This window comes from Gracilinanus agilis, chromosome 4, assembly GCF_016433145.1.
Source record: "Gracilinanus agilis isolate LMUSP501 chromosome 4, AgileGrace, whole genome shotgun sequence".
In the NCBI taxonomy this organism is placed as follows: domain Eukaryota; kingdom Metazoa; phylum Chordata; class Mammalia; order Didelphimorphia; family Didelphidae; genus Gracilinanus; species Gracilinanus agilis.
This window is the reverse complement of record NC_058133.1, coordinates 14,429,859-14,449,078: the sequence shown is the minus strand read 5'-3', so window position 1 is coordinate 14,449,078 and position 19,220 is coordinate 14,429,859. Positions and strand designations below refer to the sequence as shown.

Sequence of the window (19,220 nt, the reverse complement as noted above, 5' to 3'; positions counted from 1 at the left end):
GCCTCACATTTTCATTTAAAATATGCATAACCCAACCTACACACTTCTTCTGAGAACAGACAAAATGTGTTTTGGACTGAAGCTCTCAGTCTAGATTTCATCTCTTGGCACACACTGGGCCTTCTGCTTACACTTTAATCAAAAACATTTTGTTTACTCTAAGTGCTAGGCATGGACAAACAATGAAGCTATTTCTTATGTCCCTAACAAAAAATGACTAGAGCAAACGCTGAAGAATGCTGCCCATTGACGAAGGAATGTTTTCTATTGAGTTGTTTTAAGTCGAGGCTGTTTATGTAAAGTAAATAAATTTCATGTCTTCCCATGTGACGACAATGTGACATTCCATCTGTCTGAACCCACAGAATGGTCACAGGTTTTAAATCTTCAGCAGAACGAATTCAAAATAATGATGAAAATCCCCAACAGAAAAAGGACCTTTCATTAGACTGTTTACTCAGCGGCCACAGAGCCGGCCTTCTCCAGGAACCTGGAGTCAGGAGCACTTCCCAGCTCCTCTGCTTTCTAGAAAAACAAAGAAGGGACTCCTCTTTGATCCACGTTTCTATCTGGAGACGAAGCCCCTCGCATTCTGTGCCCTCGATGGGCATCCCCAATCCTCCCCAGATCAAATCCACTCGAGCCATCACGATTCCCATCCTCTGCCCAGCGTGTGGCTGAAGCAAGGTCTCATTTTCATAATTTTTTGCTTATTGCTGACATGAGAAATGCAACTCCCGTTGAACAAAACAAAGTCGGTAATGAAACGGATAAGTAAATAAATGACATAAAAAAAACCCCAAGTCTAGGGCAGGGGCAGGAATCCCCTTGATGCTGCCAATCCCATCAGTGTTACAAGCGCCCTCTAGAAGCCCATGAAAACTCAACCCTTCTTGGATAGTCTTGAACAGTGAAAATAATCCTGTGCGTATCTGGGACCTCACAATTATGTCAAGACCCAATATTGCAAGAAAGTCTGCAATTCCTAATACTCCCCAAACTCTAGGAACTAAAAAAAAAAAGGCTATTTCCTGTGTGACCCCTGAAATTCTCAGTGGGCATAATAGGAAAAAGTGATTATCAAAGGAAAAACGTGTAAAAATGTAACAAGTGCCAAACTCAGAAGTAGTCAGAACCAATCTTTTCTGAATTTGGGTTAAAACTCTTAAGAGCAACCTTGTGCCCTTACCACCCTTCTGCCTTGGAAGCCATCCTTCATATTGCTTCTAAGACAGAAGGGAAGGGCTTAGAAAAAGAAAAAAGAGAAGAAACCTCGCCGCCATCCCCTTTCTTTGGTCCAGGCTGTGCGACGACCCCAAGAGCAGAGGTAAATACTGCAGTCAAGCGTGGCCGGCTCGCCACTCCTCCACTCTTCACTGCCAGCAATATAGGAAACCAGGCTAAAGAAGCAGTAAGCCCAGAGGCGAAAAGTTCTTGTGTCCCCTCCTCCCGGCAAGAGGACCACCCAAGAAAAAGGCAGAGAAACATCAGAAGTACTTAATCACCTGAGTAACACACTGAAAAAAGCAAGCTTCAGCCCACCTGTAGAAAACAGCTGACAGACAATCAAAGGAGAAGCTGCACACGCGGGTACGGGAGGGGATGCTTCTCTTTGGGATCCCTAAAGGGGAGGCCTTTAGAACAAATCTCTGAATACGTCGTCTTTTTTCTGCTTGTTACCCACTTGAGTTCCCCTGAAGTATACGACAAATCCACCCAGAGGAGTTTTTAAATTATGACTCAGATTAGCAGACCTGTTTTGGGATGTGAGGGTGGAGAAATTATTTTATATTTGTGAAAATATCCTCCACACATGCGGATAGCAATCGATTACTTCTAGGCTTAGAAAATCTCCTCAGAGAGCTAACGGACTTGCCTTTGGTTGCAAAGCCAGTAAGTATGAGGAAAAATCTGAACCCAGGACTTCCTGATTTAAAAGCCACAAGATGAACAAGTAGCTAAGCTTATGTGAGTGATACCCTCACCTAACACACTAGAAAACAGACTCAACCTAACTGGAAAAGGCACAAGTGGATCAAAAACATTAATTATATATGAAAATAAAACCAAGAAAAACCATGTGAGTTCATCTGAGATAGCAGGGACGGTGCAGAGATGAGCTAAGAAAATTCAGCCTCGCACTGCCCCAAGCTGGGAGCATTCAGTTGATGAAATGCCATCCGTGACTTTTATGTCTCCCCAAGGCTGGTCACAAAATGGCTTTTCTGAACTCGGGGTATCCCGTCCTACTGGGTGCTGACCTGCCAACTCCAACAGGCATGGGCCCTGGCTCTGATTCTCCATCTGCTGGGTGAGTTCTCTGCCTCGAAAAGAACAGGACAAACTCGATGACAGACACGTCATCAGAGAGGGAGGTCTCAGGCCTTCCCAAGCACGGGCTGGCAAGTGGCTTTCCCCTGTGAATCAATCAATCGGGGTGAAATCGTACCCAAGAGAGGAAAGCAAACGCCCTTACCTCCTGTGGAATGCTCTAGTGTTTTCTTTCTTGGCTGTTCCCGTTTTCTTACTTTTATCACTTAAAAAAACCAAACACATTTCAAAGTTAACATTCACCAGTTTTCAGATCACATTATACAGAAAGAGCAGGAAAAGAAAGGAAAAGAATGAGAAATCCTATGGAATTAGAGGCATAAGATCTAAGATACGTAACCTAAATATATATATATATATATAAAACATCAGGCTTCCCTAAACTGAGCTGAGCCTGGGACCTTCTGTGGGGCTTGGAATATACTGAGGAGGAGCCCAGACCTGGGAGACAGGGGGGTCTGGGGGCTTGGTGGTTTGGGAATCCTCCTCGGATAAAGAGAAGTTGAGGGAATTAAGAATATTTGTATACTGGAAAAGTGCTGCAAGAAACAAGTTATTTCTAATAATGACATATTTAGTATTTCAGGTGGGAGAACATCCCTGGCACTGAAATTCTGTCATGGAACCCCATTCACAGAACAATCTTAATCTCCAAAGCACCTCCGGGTTTGCAATTTGCTTTATATTCACTGTCTTCCTTAATCCTCAGAATGCCGCTGTGAGATGAGTGTTCCTTTCCCAGCCCCACAGAGAGGGGAAGTGAGGCTCACAGATCTTCTGTGCCCGTGTGCATGAGGTAGGACAACAGCCAGGCATCTTCTGCGCTCAGAGCTGCCCAGAACACAGTTTCAGAAATGCTGTTGTCCCCCCAAAGAGTAATATTCCAAACATTTAGCAAGTTTCCACTCCAGAAGGATTGACATTCACAACCCAAAAGCCTGGGGCAATGTTTTCTGTTTTACTTTCATGAATTGCCAGGCCTCTACTGAGCAGGTCATTAAGTGGCTTCCTCTCCTTTTAACTGGATTCCCAGTATTTCTGCCACCACGGGATAATCCGGTAATGGCATCAACCATGTTGGACACATTTAAGGATTTTATCAGATTAGGAAATATTAAATCTTGCCCCTGAATGGCTAATTATAGATGCAAATTCATACAACACTTTGGCACAAATTGCAAAACTTAAGAGACAATTTTGAAAAACGCAGAAAGTGTAATGAAAAAATACTCATGAGAACTCCTAAAGTTTCATTACTTAGTTCTCTGGCTTTCTGCACCTCGCCTTGCAAGTCCAGGGATGTCTGGGAAACGCCAATGAGATTGTCCAGCTCTGGCCGGCCCATCAAAGCCTAAAACAAAAGGGGGTGGAAGTTAAAATTCTGTTAATAAGATCACTATCACCTCCAGCACACCTCGTACACCAATGCCCCTTTGCCATTCTTCACCCCAAAGCTTAAGCTCTCCAGTGTGAAAAAAGGAGCTGTTCTCTAGGAGCCAGGACACCTGGGCACTGAGGAAAGGCCCCTGCTCTGAGGAGCTCACAGCACTGACAGAACCAAGGCTGCTTTCAGACAAGTAAGCACTGCCAAACATTGGGAACAAATGGACCTTTACGTCGCGATGGCATTCCCGTCCCTGCAGAGCTCATGTCTTATAGCAGGATACAATACACACACAAATAACTCTACTAGAAAACCCACCTGCATAAATATGACGGGAGGTCAGGAGAAGGAAAGATCAGAAAACGGCCACCTAAATAAAGCTAGTTAAATGTCCCTGAATTTCATTTAAATTTTCATAAAGTCCATTTTATGGAAAAAATCCAGGAAATGAAATAAGTTTAAGGCAGCGATGGGCAAAATTTTTAAAGAGGGGCCAAAGGAAAGGAAATGCTCATCTGTCAGTCTGTTTCTAAGGCAACTCTTTCAAAGTTTCATAGTATTGTATTCGTCAGATTAGGAATAATGTCATGCAGCCAGATAGAATATTTCAGGGGGCCCCATCTGGTCTGCAGGCTGTAGTTTGCCCATCACTGGTTTAAGAGAATTGTTTAAAAATCCAGTTAAGATAAAATGAAGTCACCATAATCAAACAGAATGAAATGTAAATAATGATCTGAATTCTTATTCCTAAAACTGCTAGATTTTGTTCTAATTCTAATAACATTTCTACTCCTAGTATTAGGATCAAATTGAAATAGGAAAAAGCGATAATCAATAAAAAAAGACAAACCTTTAAATGTTTTAAACTTTGCCACGTTTCTGTGAATTTTCCTAAGGATTTGTCAATTTTATAGAGTAACATCATGATCCTGCAAAAGAGAAACAAAACCACAACGTTACGTGGAGCACGATTATAGATTTAAACTTCTCAGGCCATTTTCAGAACTTTTAGTCATCTTTCATCTTTAGAAAGATACTAGATTTTGCTTCCTAAAGTGTTTTTTTTGGTACATTCCTTCATATTCAAGTTTGATTTTGACTCCTGACCACTCACCCTTTCTGCATCAAGATGCTAGAAGTTTGTAAGATGGCAGCCAAGGCTGGTGGCATTGTGGGTAGATGACGAGGCCTGGAATCAGGACCATCTGAGTTCAGACTTCAACACCTCCTAGTGGTGTGACGCTAAGCAAGTCACTGAACCTCTGTTTATCTCAGTTTCCCCAACTGAAAAATTTGTCAAGCCCTTCGCGCCTGCCTGGCACACAGCAGCTGCTCCGTAAGTGCTTGTCATTTCCAGACACCTCGGCTTCCTCAGCGAATTCCATGCACCTTCCGCCTGACAGGAGGACCCTCCTCCGAGTCCCTTCCCTCCCAGTTCCTCCCTTCCGTCTCCACTGCCATCACTCACAGGTGTTCATCCACTCCAAAATGCCTTTATCTGATCAAATCATTCCAGCTTTCCTTGTGGCTCCCTTGGGTGACTCCTGATCCCTCCCGTCCTCCGTCCTTCCCAGGGCACTGCCGGGGCTCTGGCCCTCACACCCGGGTCCAATCGCCAAATCCCAATTTTAGGTTACTGGCTCCTTTGGTTTGGGTCCTTGGCTCCAGCCGAATCCTTCTAAGCAGAGCTGGAGAATTCCCTCCAACCTGACCAAATCCACTGTCTTGCTTCAGGCCTCGTGCCTCGTCTTTGGCCTTCCTCTCTGTCGGCCCCCTCGGGCCTGCCGCCTGGCCTGCCTGTTTGCCCGCCCCTTCTCGGGTGCCCGCTAAGCACAGGGTGGTGCCTCCAGACCTGGGCCTTGTTGGGAGCCTAGGCCGAAGCACAAGGCTGACCTGATAAATATTAGTGGTGGCCAATTTGGCTCCTAAAGCCCTTTCCAGCCTGGCCCCTTTCTCCCTGTCCCCCCCAGCTCCACACTGGCTGACATCCAGGCCCAGAGCGCTTCCCTCTACCTCCCGGCTTCCCTCCTGCCTTCTGCAAGAGGCCTTCCTGTCACGGCATTCTCCATGAACAATACGTGTATTCATGGTACACGTATGACTCTGTGGAATGGCTCGTCAGCTCTGGAAGGGGGGAGGGAAAGGACAGGAATCACGGAACCATGGAAAATATTCTAAATAAATAAATTTAATTAAAAAAACACAATGCCTATATTTTGGGAGGAATCAGGTGGCTCAGGGGATAGTCTGGAGACAGAAGCTCCTGGGTTCAAATCTGGCCTCAGACACTTCCTAGCTGTGTGATCCTGGGCAAGTCACTTCACTCTCACTACCTTAACGCTCTTCTGCCTTAGAATCGATACTCATATTGGTTCTAAGAGAGCAGTCAGGGTTTTAATAGCAATGCCAATATTTTCAGTATTGCAAGTTGTCTCCTCTATTAGAACTCTAATTAGCAGGAACTTGTTTTGTCTTTCTCTGCTTAGCACTTAGAATGCTGCCTGGCAGACAGTAAGAGCCTAATAAATGCTGTTCCCTGACTGACTAAACCCTGGCTCAGGGTCCCTTCTGGCTCCTTTCTCTCATGAGCTTCAGGCAGTCGAATGGGTCAGCCTGTTCCTGTCCAGGCCTTCCTGCGAGCCCCATCCTTGTGAATACCCTCACACAGCCAGTCCAACAAAGACACCTGCCACTTCCGTCCTCCTCAAGCCTCGGATGCTCAGCAGAGGGCTGAGGGTCCAAAGCCTGGACGTGGTGCCCAGTGGTCACACCTGGACGCCTGGCCACTGCTGCCAGAGCTTTGGGGTGATTTCATGAAAAATGTCAAGACTCCAGGAAGAAGAAGGCAAGGGAAGGCAATGGGGGTTAAGAGAGGGTCACACAACTAAGATGTATCTAAGGCTAGATTTGAACTCAGGACCACCCGTCTGTGAGCTGAACCCCACGGCAGCCCCTGCAATGCAGTCTCGATGCCGCCATTCCCTCCTCCCTGGGCCCCTTCGTCCCACACGCCTGCTCCCTGACTGGGGCACGTCCCAAGGGTGGCTCCAAGACTCTCTCCCCGGTGTAGCCTCTCCCTTGCGGCTCTCTCTGACTCCCCAGCTCTCAGCTCCTGGCCTTCCATGCCCCGGTTCTGACTCTGCCCTGCAGCACCTCCAACTCAGCAGGCACCACAATTTGCTCCTTCCGTTCCCTCAGACCCGGACTACTTCCCATTCCTCTCCTGGTCCCTCCCCGAGGCCCCAACCTCGTGCCCCCCGCTCAGCCGGCTTCTCCCCATCCACAGCGTCCTTCCTGAGCACCTCCTCTGCGGCCTCCATGGGCTGGGTGAGGCCTGCGCCCACTCACGCTGCTCTCAAGCAGAGGCTGCCGCGGGGCTGCCCTCACCCCGGGAACTCCGCACTCCCTGTGGCTCCCCTCCCGGGCTCTTGGCAGCTGCCCAGCACTCCCTGCTCCAGCCCCCCGGCCCTCCCAGGGTCCTCCCCGCGCCCCACCTGGGATGCTCTCCTGCCTCCCCTCTACCTCGCGCAATCCCGTCTTTCCTTTGCTCCTCCGAGCGGCCTGGCCTGACCCTGCAGTAAGTTCACCTGGTGTTCGTTTGCCCCCATTTATGGAGGTGTCAGGACGGAAGGAGCTTCGGGTCGTCTGTGCTTGGAGCACTGACTGGCCCCTGCTGCATGCTGGGGGACAGTTTAATCTAATACGTGCCGGCTACAAACAGAACAAAAAGGAAGCCCCGAAGAAGAGGGGACAGGAGGGCCAGCCCAGCAGGCGCCGGACCTTTTCTGAGGATGCCACCAGAGCCCCCACCAGGAGCCGCCCAAAAGGCTGCCAAGGGAAGCCGGAGCACCCGCACGTGTCAGAACGCTCGGCCCATCCAAGGGGTGAGGAAGGGTCCCCTTCAATCTAAAATGTCAGCAGGGTCTCCCTGGGCCACCCCGGCACCCCCTTTCTGCCCCCAGGACAAGCTCCTTCCTGAAGGAGTCTTTCAGACACAACAATGAAAATGAAATTTAAAAATAAACCCCACAAGCCTAAGTGCATTCATTACAAAACGGAGATAAACCTTGGCCTGCAATCGCGCGTGTCCCCGAGTGCATTCCAGAATTGTGGTTTGGTTAGAAAAATAGTGTCATCTGGACACCAGTGAAACGTATCTCTGTTAGACTCCAAAAGGCCCGACCTTGTCAGAAATCGGTATTTAAAGTGAGTCGTAGAGAAAATGCAAAGTCACCGCGACGATGTTTGCGGCGGCAGCAGATGGTGCCAGAGCAGGAAATGCCAGTGGTGTGTGTTCTATAATCTATTTTCCTCTCAGAACATAAAGTGTATGGAAGATCCCATAAAATATTAGTGTGTAGGTGTTTGTTTATAAATGTGCTTTATTGGCGTGTAGCTAAAGGCTTGCCTTTGGAAAATTTGTCAGTTCTTTAAAAAATACAAGGCATGAGCCTAGATCTCTCTGTGAAGAGAACTGTGACAGCCAGGCCTGTCCTCCCACCGCTTTTCGTTTAAGATAAAGCAGAACCAGCCAGCATTTTTATGAAACTGATTATGGGGGAAATGACGTGGAGATCTGAGAGAATCTGAAAATTCAAGTTTAAAATAAATAAAGAACAGGCTGCCTACCTGGACAATCTGACTTGAAAATAAGTAAGTACCTCCCTGGCCCCGTGACCACAAGCAAAACGAACCTCCCCAGCCTTCATTTTCTCATGTACAAAATGGGGATAAAACTGCCTTCTCTCTACCTGGACCTCTTTGGCCAACCACGATGCGCTAGAGAAATGTGATACGATTCTTACCTAGAAACCATACTTAGCAAGAAACACGTGGTCAAAAGCAGGAGCTGTGTTAATTTTCTTGGGTAAAAGCACCTGGACGAATTTGGAATTTAACTTGATCGTCAGGAGCAATTATAAATCTCTGATCCCCAGGCCCCTCCGAACTTACATTCAAAATAAGAATTCTGTTTCTCCAACTGCAGCCCCATGAAGTAGCACTCTGCTTCCATCACTCACCACCTCATTGTCATTGTTGGATATAATCTGGCAAGTATAATCTGAGGACCCATTTCCCCAGCTCTGGACCACAGTAAAAACAGGCATCCTTAACCTTTTACATCCTGGCCTGCTTGGGCAGCCTGGAGAACCCTCACAATCATGTTTTTAAAGGCCTGAAGTTTAGGCCTTGGAAGGTGTTTTGGGCAGTTTTGATTTATGGATGACACTCTGCTGAAGAAAATCCTTTCAAAACAATGTTTTGCTCCCGCTTCACATGGAAGCTTTAAGCCTTCTTGGAGTTCTGGAGCCCTGGAGCAGGTAGTCTGGGGAAGCCTAGTCGGAGTCATGTATTTAAGTGACTAAAATACACAGGATTAGAGCGGAAAACAGATCAGGGACAATGAGATAGAAGTTTTCCCCCATCCAATCAGTCATTCAGTTGTGCCTGACTCTGTGGGATCCCATGGACCATATCACACCAATACTATCTATGAGGTTTTCTTGGCAAAAATACTGCGGCTCTTCTCAAGTGGATTAAATGACTTGCCCAGGGTCACACGGCTAATAAGGGTCTGAGGCCAAATTTGAACTGGGATCTTCCTGACTCCAGGCCCAGCACTCTGAGCCATCTAGCCGCCCTGCTCAGTTAATAAACGTTCATTAAGTGCTTCCCGTGTGTCAGGCTAGCCCTGTGCTAAAGTGACTGCAGATAACCCCCTGCAGGATGCGCCCTCCAAGGTCAGATTTTTGTTTCTGACTAATCCTTTTGTAGATCTGAATCTTAGTCCTCTCTGCCCCATTCTCACTTGTTTCTCTGTTGAAGGAAGAGAACGAGCATTTATTAAGGCCTTCCTATGTGCGAGTCTGCTAAGCTCAGAAGACACGGATTCAACAGAAAGGGAGACATTCTAATGGGGAACACGGAAAGCCCAGTGGCGAGCTGAGTGCGCAGCCCAAGGAGGCACGGAGGAGAAGACTTGGCGGGTTTGGGGATATCGTGTCAAAGTGGAATTAGAAGCTGAGGAGAAGGAAGGAAGGGAGGGACAAGGCATTTGCTTGGGAGCAGGGCAGGAAGGGAGCCTAGAGAAGAACGGAAACACAGGCTGGCCTGAGCACTTTCCTTTCAAGAGATTCTTGGGAGAAAATCAGGTGAATTTGGACCTGGCTGAATGGCTGATCTGGGTCACAAAGGGGTAAATTGCCAGCGAGGAAGTCTTTAATGGAATTCTTCAGGGATAAGTGCTCTGTCCCAGGCTCTTTACAGCACCTTGGATCAGGACTGAATCCAGATCCAAAGAGACTTGGACAAGGGAGAACCTCGGGCACTGGAACCAAAGAAGAGGCCATTTAAGAGGGATAAATCCCAACAGCTGGCAAACACAGAGCAACTCACACTATTGAAAGAGAAGGCTGACATGGCTGCTGGGGACCCAGGACAGATCAGTCTTGCCACTCAAGTCCCAGGCCTGGCCAAGGGTTCAACAGCAGAGGCTCCAATGAGTTTATAGGGAAATGACAGGAGTTCCAGAGACGACATCAGCTTACAGCTGAAACCTTCCATAGGTGTTGCCATTCCCATGAGGATAAGAGGCCCTAAGAGCAGAGACTGTCTACTTTTTTACTTGTATCCCCAGCACTTAACACAGTGCTTTGCACATAGTAAGACCTTAATTAATGCTTTATTCATTCATTCACTCATTTATCTTTTTTTTTAAACCCTCATCTTCCATCTTGGAATCACTGTGTATTGGTTCCAAGGCAGAGGAGGAGTAGGGGTTAAGCAAAGGGGGTTAAGTGACTTGCCCAGGGTCACCCGGCTAGGAGGTGTCTGAGGCTAGATTTAAACCCAGGACCTCCCATCTCCAGGCCTGGCTCTCTGTCCATGGAGCTGCTGAGTTACCCCTCCCATGATGGGCCTTAATGTTTCTACAACACAGTACACGCCTTCCCTTCCACGTCAAAGTAAAGGAGAGGGCTCTTCCTCAGGCTAGTGGACATATACAAACCGCAGGATTGAAATCTGGGTTTAGTGAACCTCCCAAGAACAGCATAATATAAGCTAGTATATGAGCCTATCAAAATAGAAAAGTTGTGGTATTTTTCTTCTCTAAGGGTTAAATTTTACTAAGAAAACAGAAAGTGTGATTTAGCAGGGCCTACTAGTAATAAGCCCTAGAAGGAAATGATTTCTTTTAAATGGTCATTTCAACATTAAGTCTTCCCAGAGAAAGAGAAAAATGAGAGTTTAGAGCAGACTTACTCATCTTTGTTTTCCATGCGAGGCTGCCCTCTTCTGGGGAATCCAGGGGTAGAACCAAATTCCATTCTCTCTTTGGGACAAAGTGGAAATAAAAAGATCACAAATTGGAAGGGAAATGCAGAGAGAAAAGGGGAGTTTCAAAACCTCTCAAAAAGAAGCTGAAATTTCCTCAGGGAAGAAGAGGATCTTTTTAAAGCAGTAACTCACCTGTCATTTGCCTTTTATTTATGCCCTAAATGATGTGTTCTTTTAAAGAGATATCAAGGATCTTTCCTATGAAATTTCCACTAGGATATTCATGAAAGAGAAAAATCAAAGAAACCTCTTTGGGAACACATGTAGACTGACCTGGACTGAGACCACACAAGAAGCCTGAAGAACTAGACAGGGCCATAAGATATCCTTGAGTCATCCTCTCCTCGCGTTTTTTTTTTCAGAGTCCTCATAGACTTAGACTCGATGAGAAATAACCTTCAGCTGTGTCTAAAGTGGGTTGGGGGGAGGAGAATCCTTGCTTCCTGGGAGGCATCTGAGAGAGAAGGAGGCTCCAGAACTAGTTCTGTAAAAAATGCTGGTGGGGTGACCCCTCCCTCAGGTGGGAGAAACAGTCATGGCCTTTCCTCCTCATCCCCTGCCCTTGCTCGGTGACTGGGGAAAGCCCACTCTCACGTCAGATGGGAGTAAGGGCCATCGAAGCTTCAGCGCCCATGAGGAGCTTCCCTAAAGGATCAAGAGCAGGGGGCAGGATTAGACACACGCAGCCTGGGGCAGGAAGGGTCCAAGAACTAGCAACATGGAGCCCGGTGTGTGGGCCTTGGATGGGGAGCTCAGTGCAGAGGGCAGCCCTGTTGCCATCTCAAACACTTCTTGGACCCCCTCCTTGGTCTTGGCAGAACACTCAAGGCAGCCAAAGACGCTGATCCGACTGGCCATGTCTCGGGCCTCCTCTGCTTCATCTTGGCCAGCCCTGTGCACGTGTGCTCACCCTGCCTCAGTCCTTCTTGTTGCCCGCGAGGATGACGGGGACACTGTTGGGGGCAGAAGCTGTCTGGGATGCTCTCCAGGCTGACTGGGGTATCGATGGAGAAGCACACGAGGATGACATCGGTGTCAGGTAAGAGAGCGGCTGGAGTCGGTCCTGGACTTCCTGCCCGGCTGTGTCCCACAATGCCGCCTGCTTGCTGTCCACTTCGGTGACAGCGATGTAAAGCCTGTGGGGACGCAGACCTGGGGGAACTGATCCTGGCTGAAGACGCTGAGGAGGCCGGTTTTCCTGCAGGCACCCTCCCCTGTGATCACCAGCTTCTTCTGAATCACAGCCATGGCTCGGGCTCTGCTCAGTCACTGCTCCAGGAGGAGACTGGACACCCCCCCCCCCATTTTTATAAACAAGGCCCAGAAAGGCTAAAAGATTCACTGGAGGTCAGAAAAGAAATAAATAGCACAGCTGGGACCTCAAACTCTCTCATGGAAGTCAAAGTCACAATAAGCCTACTTATCCATTAAGCCCTCTGGCCATATGTTTTCTCTCAAATTCTATTTTTAAAGAACAACTCGATATTGGTAGGATTATTTTTAATTTTTAAAAGAAAAATTTTTAATTAAATAAAAGAGACATTGATAATAGTTGGTTGTCAAGATTAACCAGGGTGCAACTGGTGCTGAGCAGAGATCAAACTGCCTACTTCTTAAGGTAAGCATTTATTTACCATATTTTGAAAATTATGATGTTTATTTTTTTAAAAGGCCTTAAGATATGACAATATTTATTAATTTTTATCAACTAAAAACCTTTACAACAGAAAAAAAATCACATTAACTTCATTTTGGAAAAGAAAATAAACCTGTGGGGCTCTTCTGAGCAGGGCAGACAAATGAACTGCACATATAAAGACTCTCCCTCCATGGAAGATGTCCTAACTCCTGATTTGCCAACATTCACCATTTCTAGGACTCTGACACTTCATCTTAACTGCTGTGCGGAGTCACAGGAGGTTCTTGGTGACTCTCCAGGGGAACGTGGACCCGCACCCAGCCAGGTTTGTGGACTCACTGGGTCTCCTGAGAGCCCCTGCAGCAACTGGTAGGAGCCAGCGAGGCTCCCTTCTTGCACCGGTACACATGGTTTAAGTGTCTCCCTCCACAGTTGCCACAGGTGATTTTCCCTACTGTGGGGCCTGGCAAGGTCACTCCCCTGCTCGGCCAATCCCAGGGCTGCCTCTATGGTAAAACAGTCCCAAAGGGCCTGTCTAATCTCTTCCCCAGCATGGATGGAGCCCCGGACCTTTGGCTCAGCCTTCTCAGGCTCCCCCAGGACAATCCCGTCCCAGCTCTGGGACACCCCATCCTCCTGGGATCACACACTGCCTGTTTCATGTGAAGCCTTTCTGGGCAGACCCCCTCCCCGGCTGGCACAGACCCCCTCTCAGAGCCCCCTGCTGATTTTTATTTATTCTGCTTAGCCTTATCAGGGGACAGGCCTCCCCGCCAAAGGGCTATCAGGGCCTTGAGGGTGGGGGCCTTTCCTGTTTGGGTCTCTCCTTCCCCATTTGGACAATGGAAAAGCAGCCATGAGAGAGAATCTGCTGCTTCTCTTTCTCCCTCAGAGAAAAGAAAAATCATCCAAACCAGTGCCAGAAGAAAACCAACAAGCACAGCCTTGGCCAGGACGCCAGGCCCGGAGCCTCTGCTTGTGCCCTCCCTGTTGCTTTTCCCACAAGATGCTGCCCGAGGGTCAATCGCGGCCTGCCACGTGTGGCCCATCCATGCCCCCGCTGTGCTCCATCTCTTGCTGGCAGGGCTCAGACCCCACGGCTTGGTGCTCCCCCTCCCCAGAGCTTGGCAGCATGGCCAGGGCCACCACGCCAGCAGGGCCTGCGCCCCTGTCACGCGTCTCCTCCAGGGCACTCTTTTGCCTCCTTTCTGATATCTCCTGCAGCTTAGCAGGATGCCTGGCACACAGCAGGCGCTTAATAAATGTTGACTGAGGCACCGTGTGAAGATCACATATTAGTCTCATTGGGGTCTAATACATGAACGAAGCTTTAGGCTATTAAACAATTAAGAGTTGAATATTCTTCATCTAAGCCGTCTCTTCCTAACAACTTCCAGTCAATAGGAGCCCAGTCAAACACCTGAGGGGGCAGCGAGGGGGCTCAGAGGATGGAGAGCCAGGCCAGAGATGGGAGGTGCTGGGGTCAAGGCTGGTTGGCCTCAGACATGTCCTAGCTAGGTGACCCTGGGCCGGTCACAGTGCCCAGCCCTTGCTGCTCGGCTGCCTTGGAACCAGGACTCCGTACTGCCTCTAAGATGGAAGGGGAGGTCACCCATTTAACCTGTCCCTGTTTTCTGCTCCATTCTAAACTTCCCTTTCCACCACTTGCCCCAGGTTCCAAGAGCTCCCAGCAGGCACCAAGAACATGCTGAGTCCCTCTTCCATGTGCTAGTCCTTCAAATCTTCACACAATGCCAACAAAATCTGTAGTAAAAAATAGTAACTATTTTAAAAGGAAACCCCAGCTCCCTGCGACTTTTACAGATGTCTGTTCTCCTCTCACTGATCTGAAGGCACCCTCTGGAGACTTCCATCTTCACTGCCCAAAACAAGCCCAATTAGGAAATGTGTTTTCTGGGGAGGAAAAGAAGGGAAAGCCTTGGCCTTTCCTCTAAAGCAGAGGGGCAGCAGGCAGCACTCGCCCTGTAGAAATGTCCCCAGGACAGGCCGGAGAAAGCTGGCAATCTTGGTGAGGTGAGGGATCCCTGGCCCAGAGGGACTCTGAGCAAGGAGACTAATGGAAAGGGTTAGAAAGTTTTTCTTCCTTCTGTAAAGAGGGAAAATGGGATATAATTGTGTATAAAATTAAGGGTTTTATTCATATGCATGGAACACACTAAGAAAGCAATAAGCCATAAGTAATCAAACCATTAATGTCTGTCCAATTTGTAAAAATTAACAGAAGTAAAATTAAGTGAATTAAAATTAAGATTCTATTTTCCAGAGTCTGGTTAACAGATTTAGAATGCCAAATGATATTAAAACCCTACATTTTAGAACATAAGCTTGTTTCTGAAATGTTTCAGCACCTCACCCCTGGTGGGTGTTCAATATATTTTTGCAGATGAGGGATAAAAATAATCACCTCTTCTAAAGTACCGTGTTTGTCACATTTTAAAGAAAACATAATCAGTATCAATTTGTGATGACTGGAGCGCTCAATAAGGGCCCACACTACACAGAGGATGATTCTGATGTGCAAATGTGGAACCCTGTGAAGCTGGAAGTGCTGGGCAGGGTCAAATTGTGCCTTTTACATGTTTGGGTCCAGAAGGTCTTAAATCTCAACAGGCCAGCAAAGATTCCATGAACCTCATTTACAGTAGCTATTTCCGATGAAGAAGATATTCTTTTAAAAGCCAAATTGTTAGCAAATTAAAGTGATAGCTTGTGGAAGACAGAGAGAATCATTAGAAGTCTTGTACCTATCATTTAATACTTGAGAATATCAGAGCTTAGAGGGATAATGCTTTGCCCAGGAAGGTTTGGCCATAGAAAGTGGCAACATCAAATAAACACAGATTTTTGTTGATGATGTTATTCAGTTGTTTTTCAGTCACATCCTTTTGGGTATTTCTTGGCAAAGATACTGGAGCAGTTTTGCCATTTCCTTCTCTTGTTCATTTGATAGATGAGGAAATTGATGCAAAGAGGGTTACGTGACTTGCCCAGGGTTACACAGCTGAAGTGTCTGAGGCCACATTTGAATCCAGGATCTCCCATCTCAAGGCCTGGCTCTCTATCCACTGAGCCACCTCTTTACCCCTGGGCTTACTTTTTAAAATGCAGTTTCTTTAATTCTTTTAAGACTTTTTCTTTAATATTAAACAAGGAAAACGATTCATCCATATGATAGATTTATGGACAATTCAAACCAGCAGTTGGATTTTCACAGATTTTATAATGAGCAGAATTAAAATGAGGAAAAGTGAGGCCTGGGGTTGGTCACAAAGGACAAAGCCATCATCTAGTAGAGAATCAGAGCCGCCATTTTGAATCTGTAGGACTCTAGGAAAAGAGCTCACAAGCTAAGTAGTGTAATAATTATCTTCCTAAATGTCAAATGTGAGCATAGAAGCAGTCTTTTTATGAATAGAAAGAACTGTCCTTTGAGTCCATGTGTACTCTCAGTAAGGAAATACAGCACGTGTGCCTTTCAAAATCATTCACAGCTCAGTGTATCTGGAGGAGCAGACATCTTCCTATACATACACTTACACACACAAATACAAATATATTCAGCCTGTAAAGTATTCATGTATATTTTAACATGATTATTATATGAACACAAAACACCCCAGAACTGTCTTTTAGAAATATATATTCCATTTCGTGCTTTTGTAAGTATAATCCTACCCCAAATAGTTACAGGATAAACATGACAATGGACTAGAATCAAAGCAAAAAATAATTTCTATTTGCAACCTAACTAGGCAGTTAGAATAAATGCATGGCAAGGAGGCAGAGAGGTGGCTCAGTGAATTGAGAGCCAGGCCCAGAGATGTGTAAGAGGGAGATTTTAGGTATTTTATAGATATATATTTAAAGTGTGGCCTCCAGGAATCAACAATTCAGATTGATTCCATAATTAAAATAGACCCAAGTCAGGATCGGGTTTAAGGTAGTTTATTTACAATTAGGAAGGTAAAAGGTAGGAAAATAGAGAGAGGGAGAGGATAGTCCAGGCCTGCAGAGGCCTGGATGGAGAGAGAGGGTTAAAAGGCTAATTAAAATGAACTACAGCCACAAGACCTTAGCAATCAGAGAGGAAAAAGGCTACTTAAGCTAGAGTTTGGAAAAACGCCAAGGTAGGCCAAGGAAGTCAGCCTAACTTACCCAAGTGACAATTCAGAGTGGAAGCAGTCTGAGGTCTCAGCTGAGAACCTTCTGCACCAAGTTCAAAGCCAGAACTGCCTCAACAGGAAGTAACCAACATACTTGAAGAGATAGTGTCTCACCTCACTTCCTGTGGGTCCACCTCTAATTCAAGTGGACACATGGCAGCCTCTACACTGATTTGGACTGCCCAAAGGGCAGTCCCTTGTTCTTGATTTGCTACTTATAGTCACATGTGGGTAACTCATCTCCCCTCCCACTAAGGGAGGTGGGGATGATATAGAGTTTTGACTATGAATGGGCTAGAGCTAATTCCATTTACACAGATGGGAGGTCCTAGGTTCAAATCTGGCTTCAGACCCTTCCTAGCTTTGTGACCCCTGGCAAGTTACTTAATCCCCACTGCCAAGTGTTATGGAATTTGGAGGCAAAAAGATGTTGATAAGAGGAGGGATAATGGTGGTAGGAGAAGGAATGAGGGGGATAGCTGAGGTAAGGGAATGAAGCAGGTGGCATATAGGAGGATAAGGGAATGTACGGGAGTAGAGAAAGGGCTGCTCAAACAGGCTAGTCACTGAGGCTTAAGACAGAGGGTCCTGGGAGGAAATAGGCTGGGTTTTCAGGCAGGGAAGGTATCTCTACCATACAAGAGGAATTGGGCCAGTCAGAAATGTTTTAGATCTGGCTGGAGGGTTTTCTCTGGTTAATTTCTAAGGTCTCTTTGAGGGAGGAGTCAAAGGCTCCTCCCTGCCCTGGAAATCGAGGTCTGCAGGAAGTCTGCGCTGGGTGCTTCCTGCCCAAGATGGATGCCTAGGTTTCCCCCAAGAAATAAAAGTAATTTCTTCCCTCTTCACCCTTTGCCTTAATATTCAATACAATGATTCACCAGAGGCTTTGTGTAGGTAACAAAGGAGATTTAATGATGTTAGAATTAGGCTAAGGGAAAGAGGATTTCAGGGTTTGTAGCGGCTGCTAGGGAGAAAGCTGGTGCTGGGGGGAGGGTCACAGAGAAGGAGGGTCAGACTGAGAGGCTGGCTCTCCCAGTCAGGAAGGTTTCACTCCCTGAAGCAAAGGTATTATCAGATCACTAAATAAGGGGGTGGTTTGTTTTAGGATGTCCTACTTGCCTACAGAAGCTAAAACCACAAAGTCCAACCACCAAAACCACCCTTCTTCCCAGGGCCTAGAGGGGAAAATTCAGGGAAATAGTAGGGATGTAAATGGAGAGATCAGGGAGAGGTCCAGAGAAATCAGGCCAGGTCCAAATGCCCAAAGGCAAGGCACACAGGCAAAGGCAGAAGCCAAAAGCCCCCAAAGCCAACAGGCAAAAGCCCCTCAATTGGAGCTTCAGGACTATTTATAGCATCAGGCTCCAACTGCTTTTTTGGGAACATTCTAAACCTTCTAACTGCCAGGGCTGCTACAGCTGAATTTGCAAAAGCAAAAAGCTCCTGCTGCAACCCTGCATTACACTAGCCCTTACCACTCTTCTGTCTTGTAAACAGTACTGATTTCAAGATACTAGGTTAAGGAGTTTAAAAACAAACAAAACATCCAATATATAATAAAAGAACATGTGTGAGTAAAATCAAACTCAAAATACTAAAAATAAAGCCTTTTCATTTTGACACAAGTTCTTCTTTGGTAGAAACTTAAACCAGTTTAAAAGCAGCTCCAAAATTATACGAACACACCACTGGGTCAGAAAGAAGCTGCTTGATCACTGGGTTTTGCTAGCACTTTTCATTGTTACAAGGGAGAATTTCCAGGGGAAAGCTGTGTTTGAGGATTTGATGTGAACAAAGCATACGTTATAAAGCAGAAAAAAAACAAAATGTGTAAGATGTGTGATTTTGAGGCAATAATAATAAAAATAGCTAGCATTTACCTAGTCCATACTATGTGCCAGGCAGTGCTCTGTGTCGAGTGCTTTAGCAGAATGAGCTGGCTCCATCTCTACAACAATCCTGGAGGTGGGTGTTCTTATCATCCCCATTCTACAAAGGAGAACACTGACAGAAAGGGTAGCTAAGTGATATGGCCCGGGATCCAGGGCGAAGTACTTATCTGAGGCTGGACTGGAACTCGGGCCCTCTTGACTTCAAGCAGTCTAACTAAGGAGAAGTAGATGGCATGGTAAAAGCGGAGAGCATTTGGAAATGCCCCCAAAGTCTGGGAATGGCAGCTTGCCTAGATTGAGGAAGCATCCTCATCAGTTACAGAGCGGAAGGCGAGCGGAGCATCATTTCTACCTAACACGGTGATGGGAAGGAACAGATTTTAGGAGAAGAGCTCTGTGTTGAGGTTCCCATCTCACATCTACACTGGCGGCTGGGCCTGTATTCAAAGCTT

The 19,220-nt window shown here is 46.7% G+C and overlaps 1 protein-coding gene and 1 pseudogene across 1 annotated transcript in view; both read right to left on the bottom strand.

Annotated features, from left to right (window-relative positions):
* The window catches only part of LOC123248049 (integrin subunit beta 3 binding protein), a 42,289-nt gene that overhangs the window by 9,068 nt on the left and 14,001 nt on the right, over nucleotides 1-19,220 (bottom strand). Inside the window, exons 4-7 of the mRNA XM_044677211.1 lie at nucleotides 10,979-11,048; nucleotides 4,566-4,644; nucleotides 3,589-3,682; nucleotides 2,477-2,536 (exon numbers count right to left, since the gene is read on the bottom strand). Coding sequence (XP_044533146.1) covers nucleotides 2,477-2,536; nucleotides 3,589-3,682; nucleotides 4,566-4,644; nucleotides 10,979-11,048 — 303 coding nt within the window. The remainder of the gene's footprint in view (nucleotides 1-2,476; nucleotides 2,537-3,588; nucleotides 3,683-4,565; nucleotides 4,645-10,978; nucleotides 11,049-19,220) is intronic.
* LOC123247478 lies at nucleotides 11,726-12,301 on the bottom strand (annotated as a pseudogene).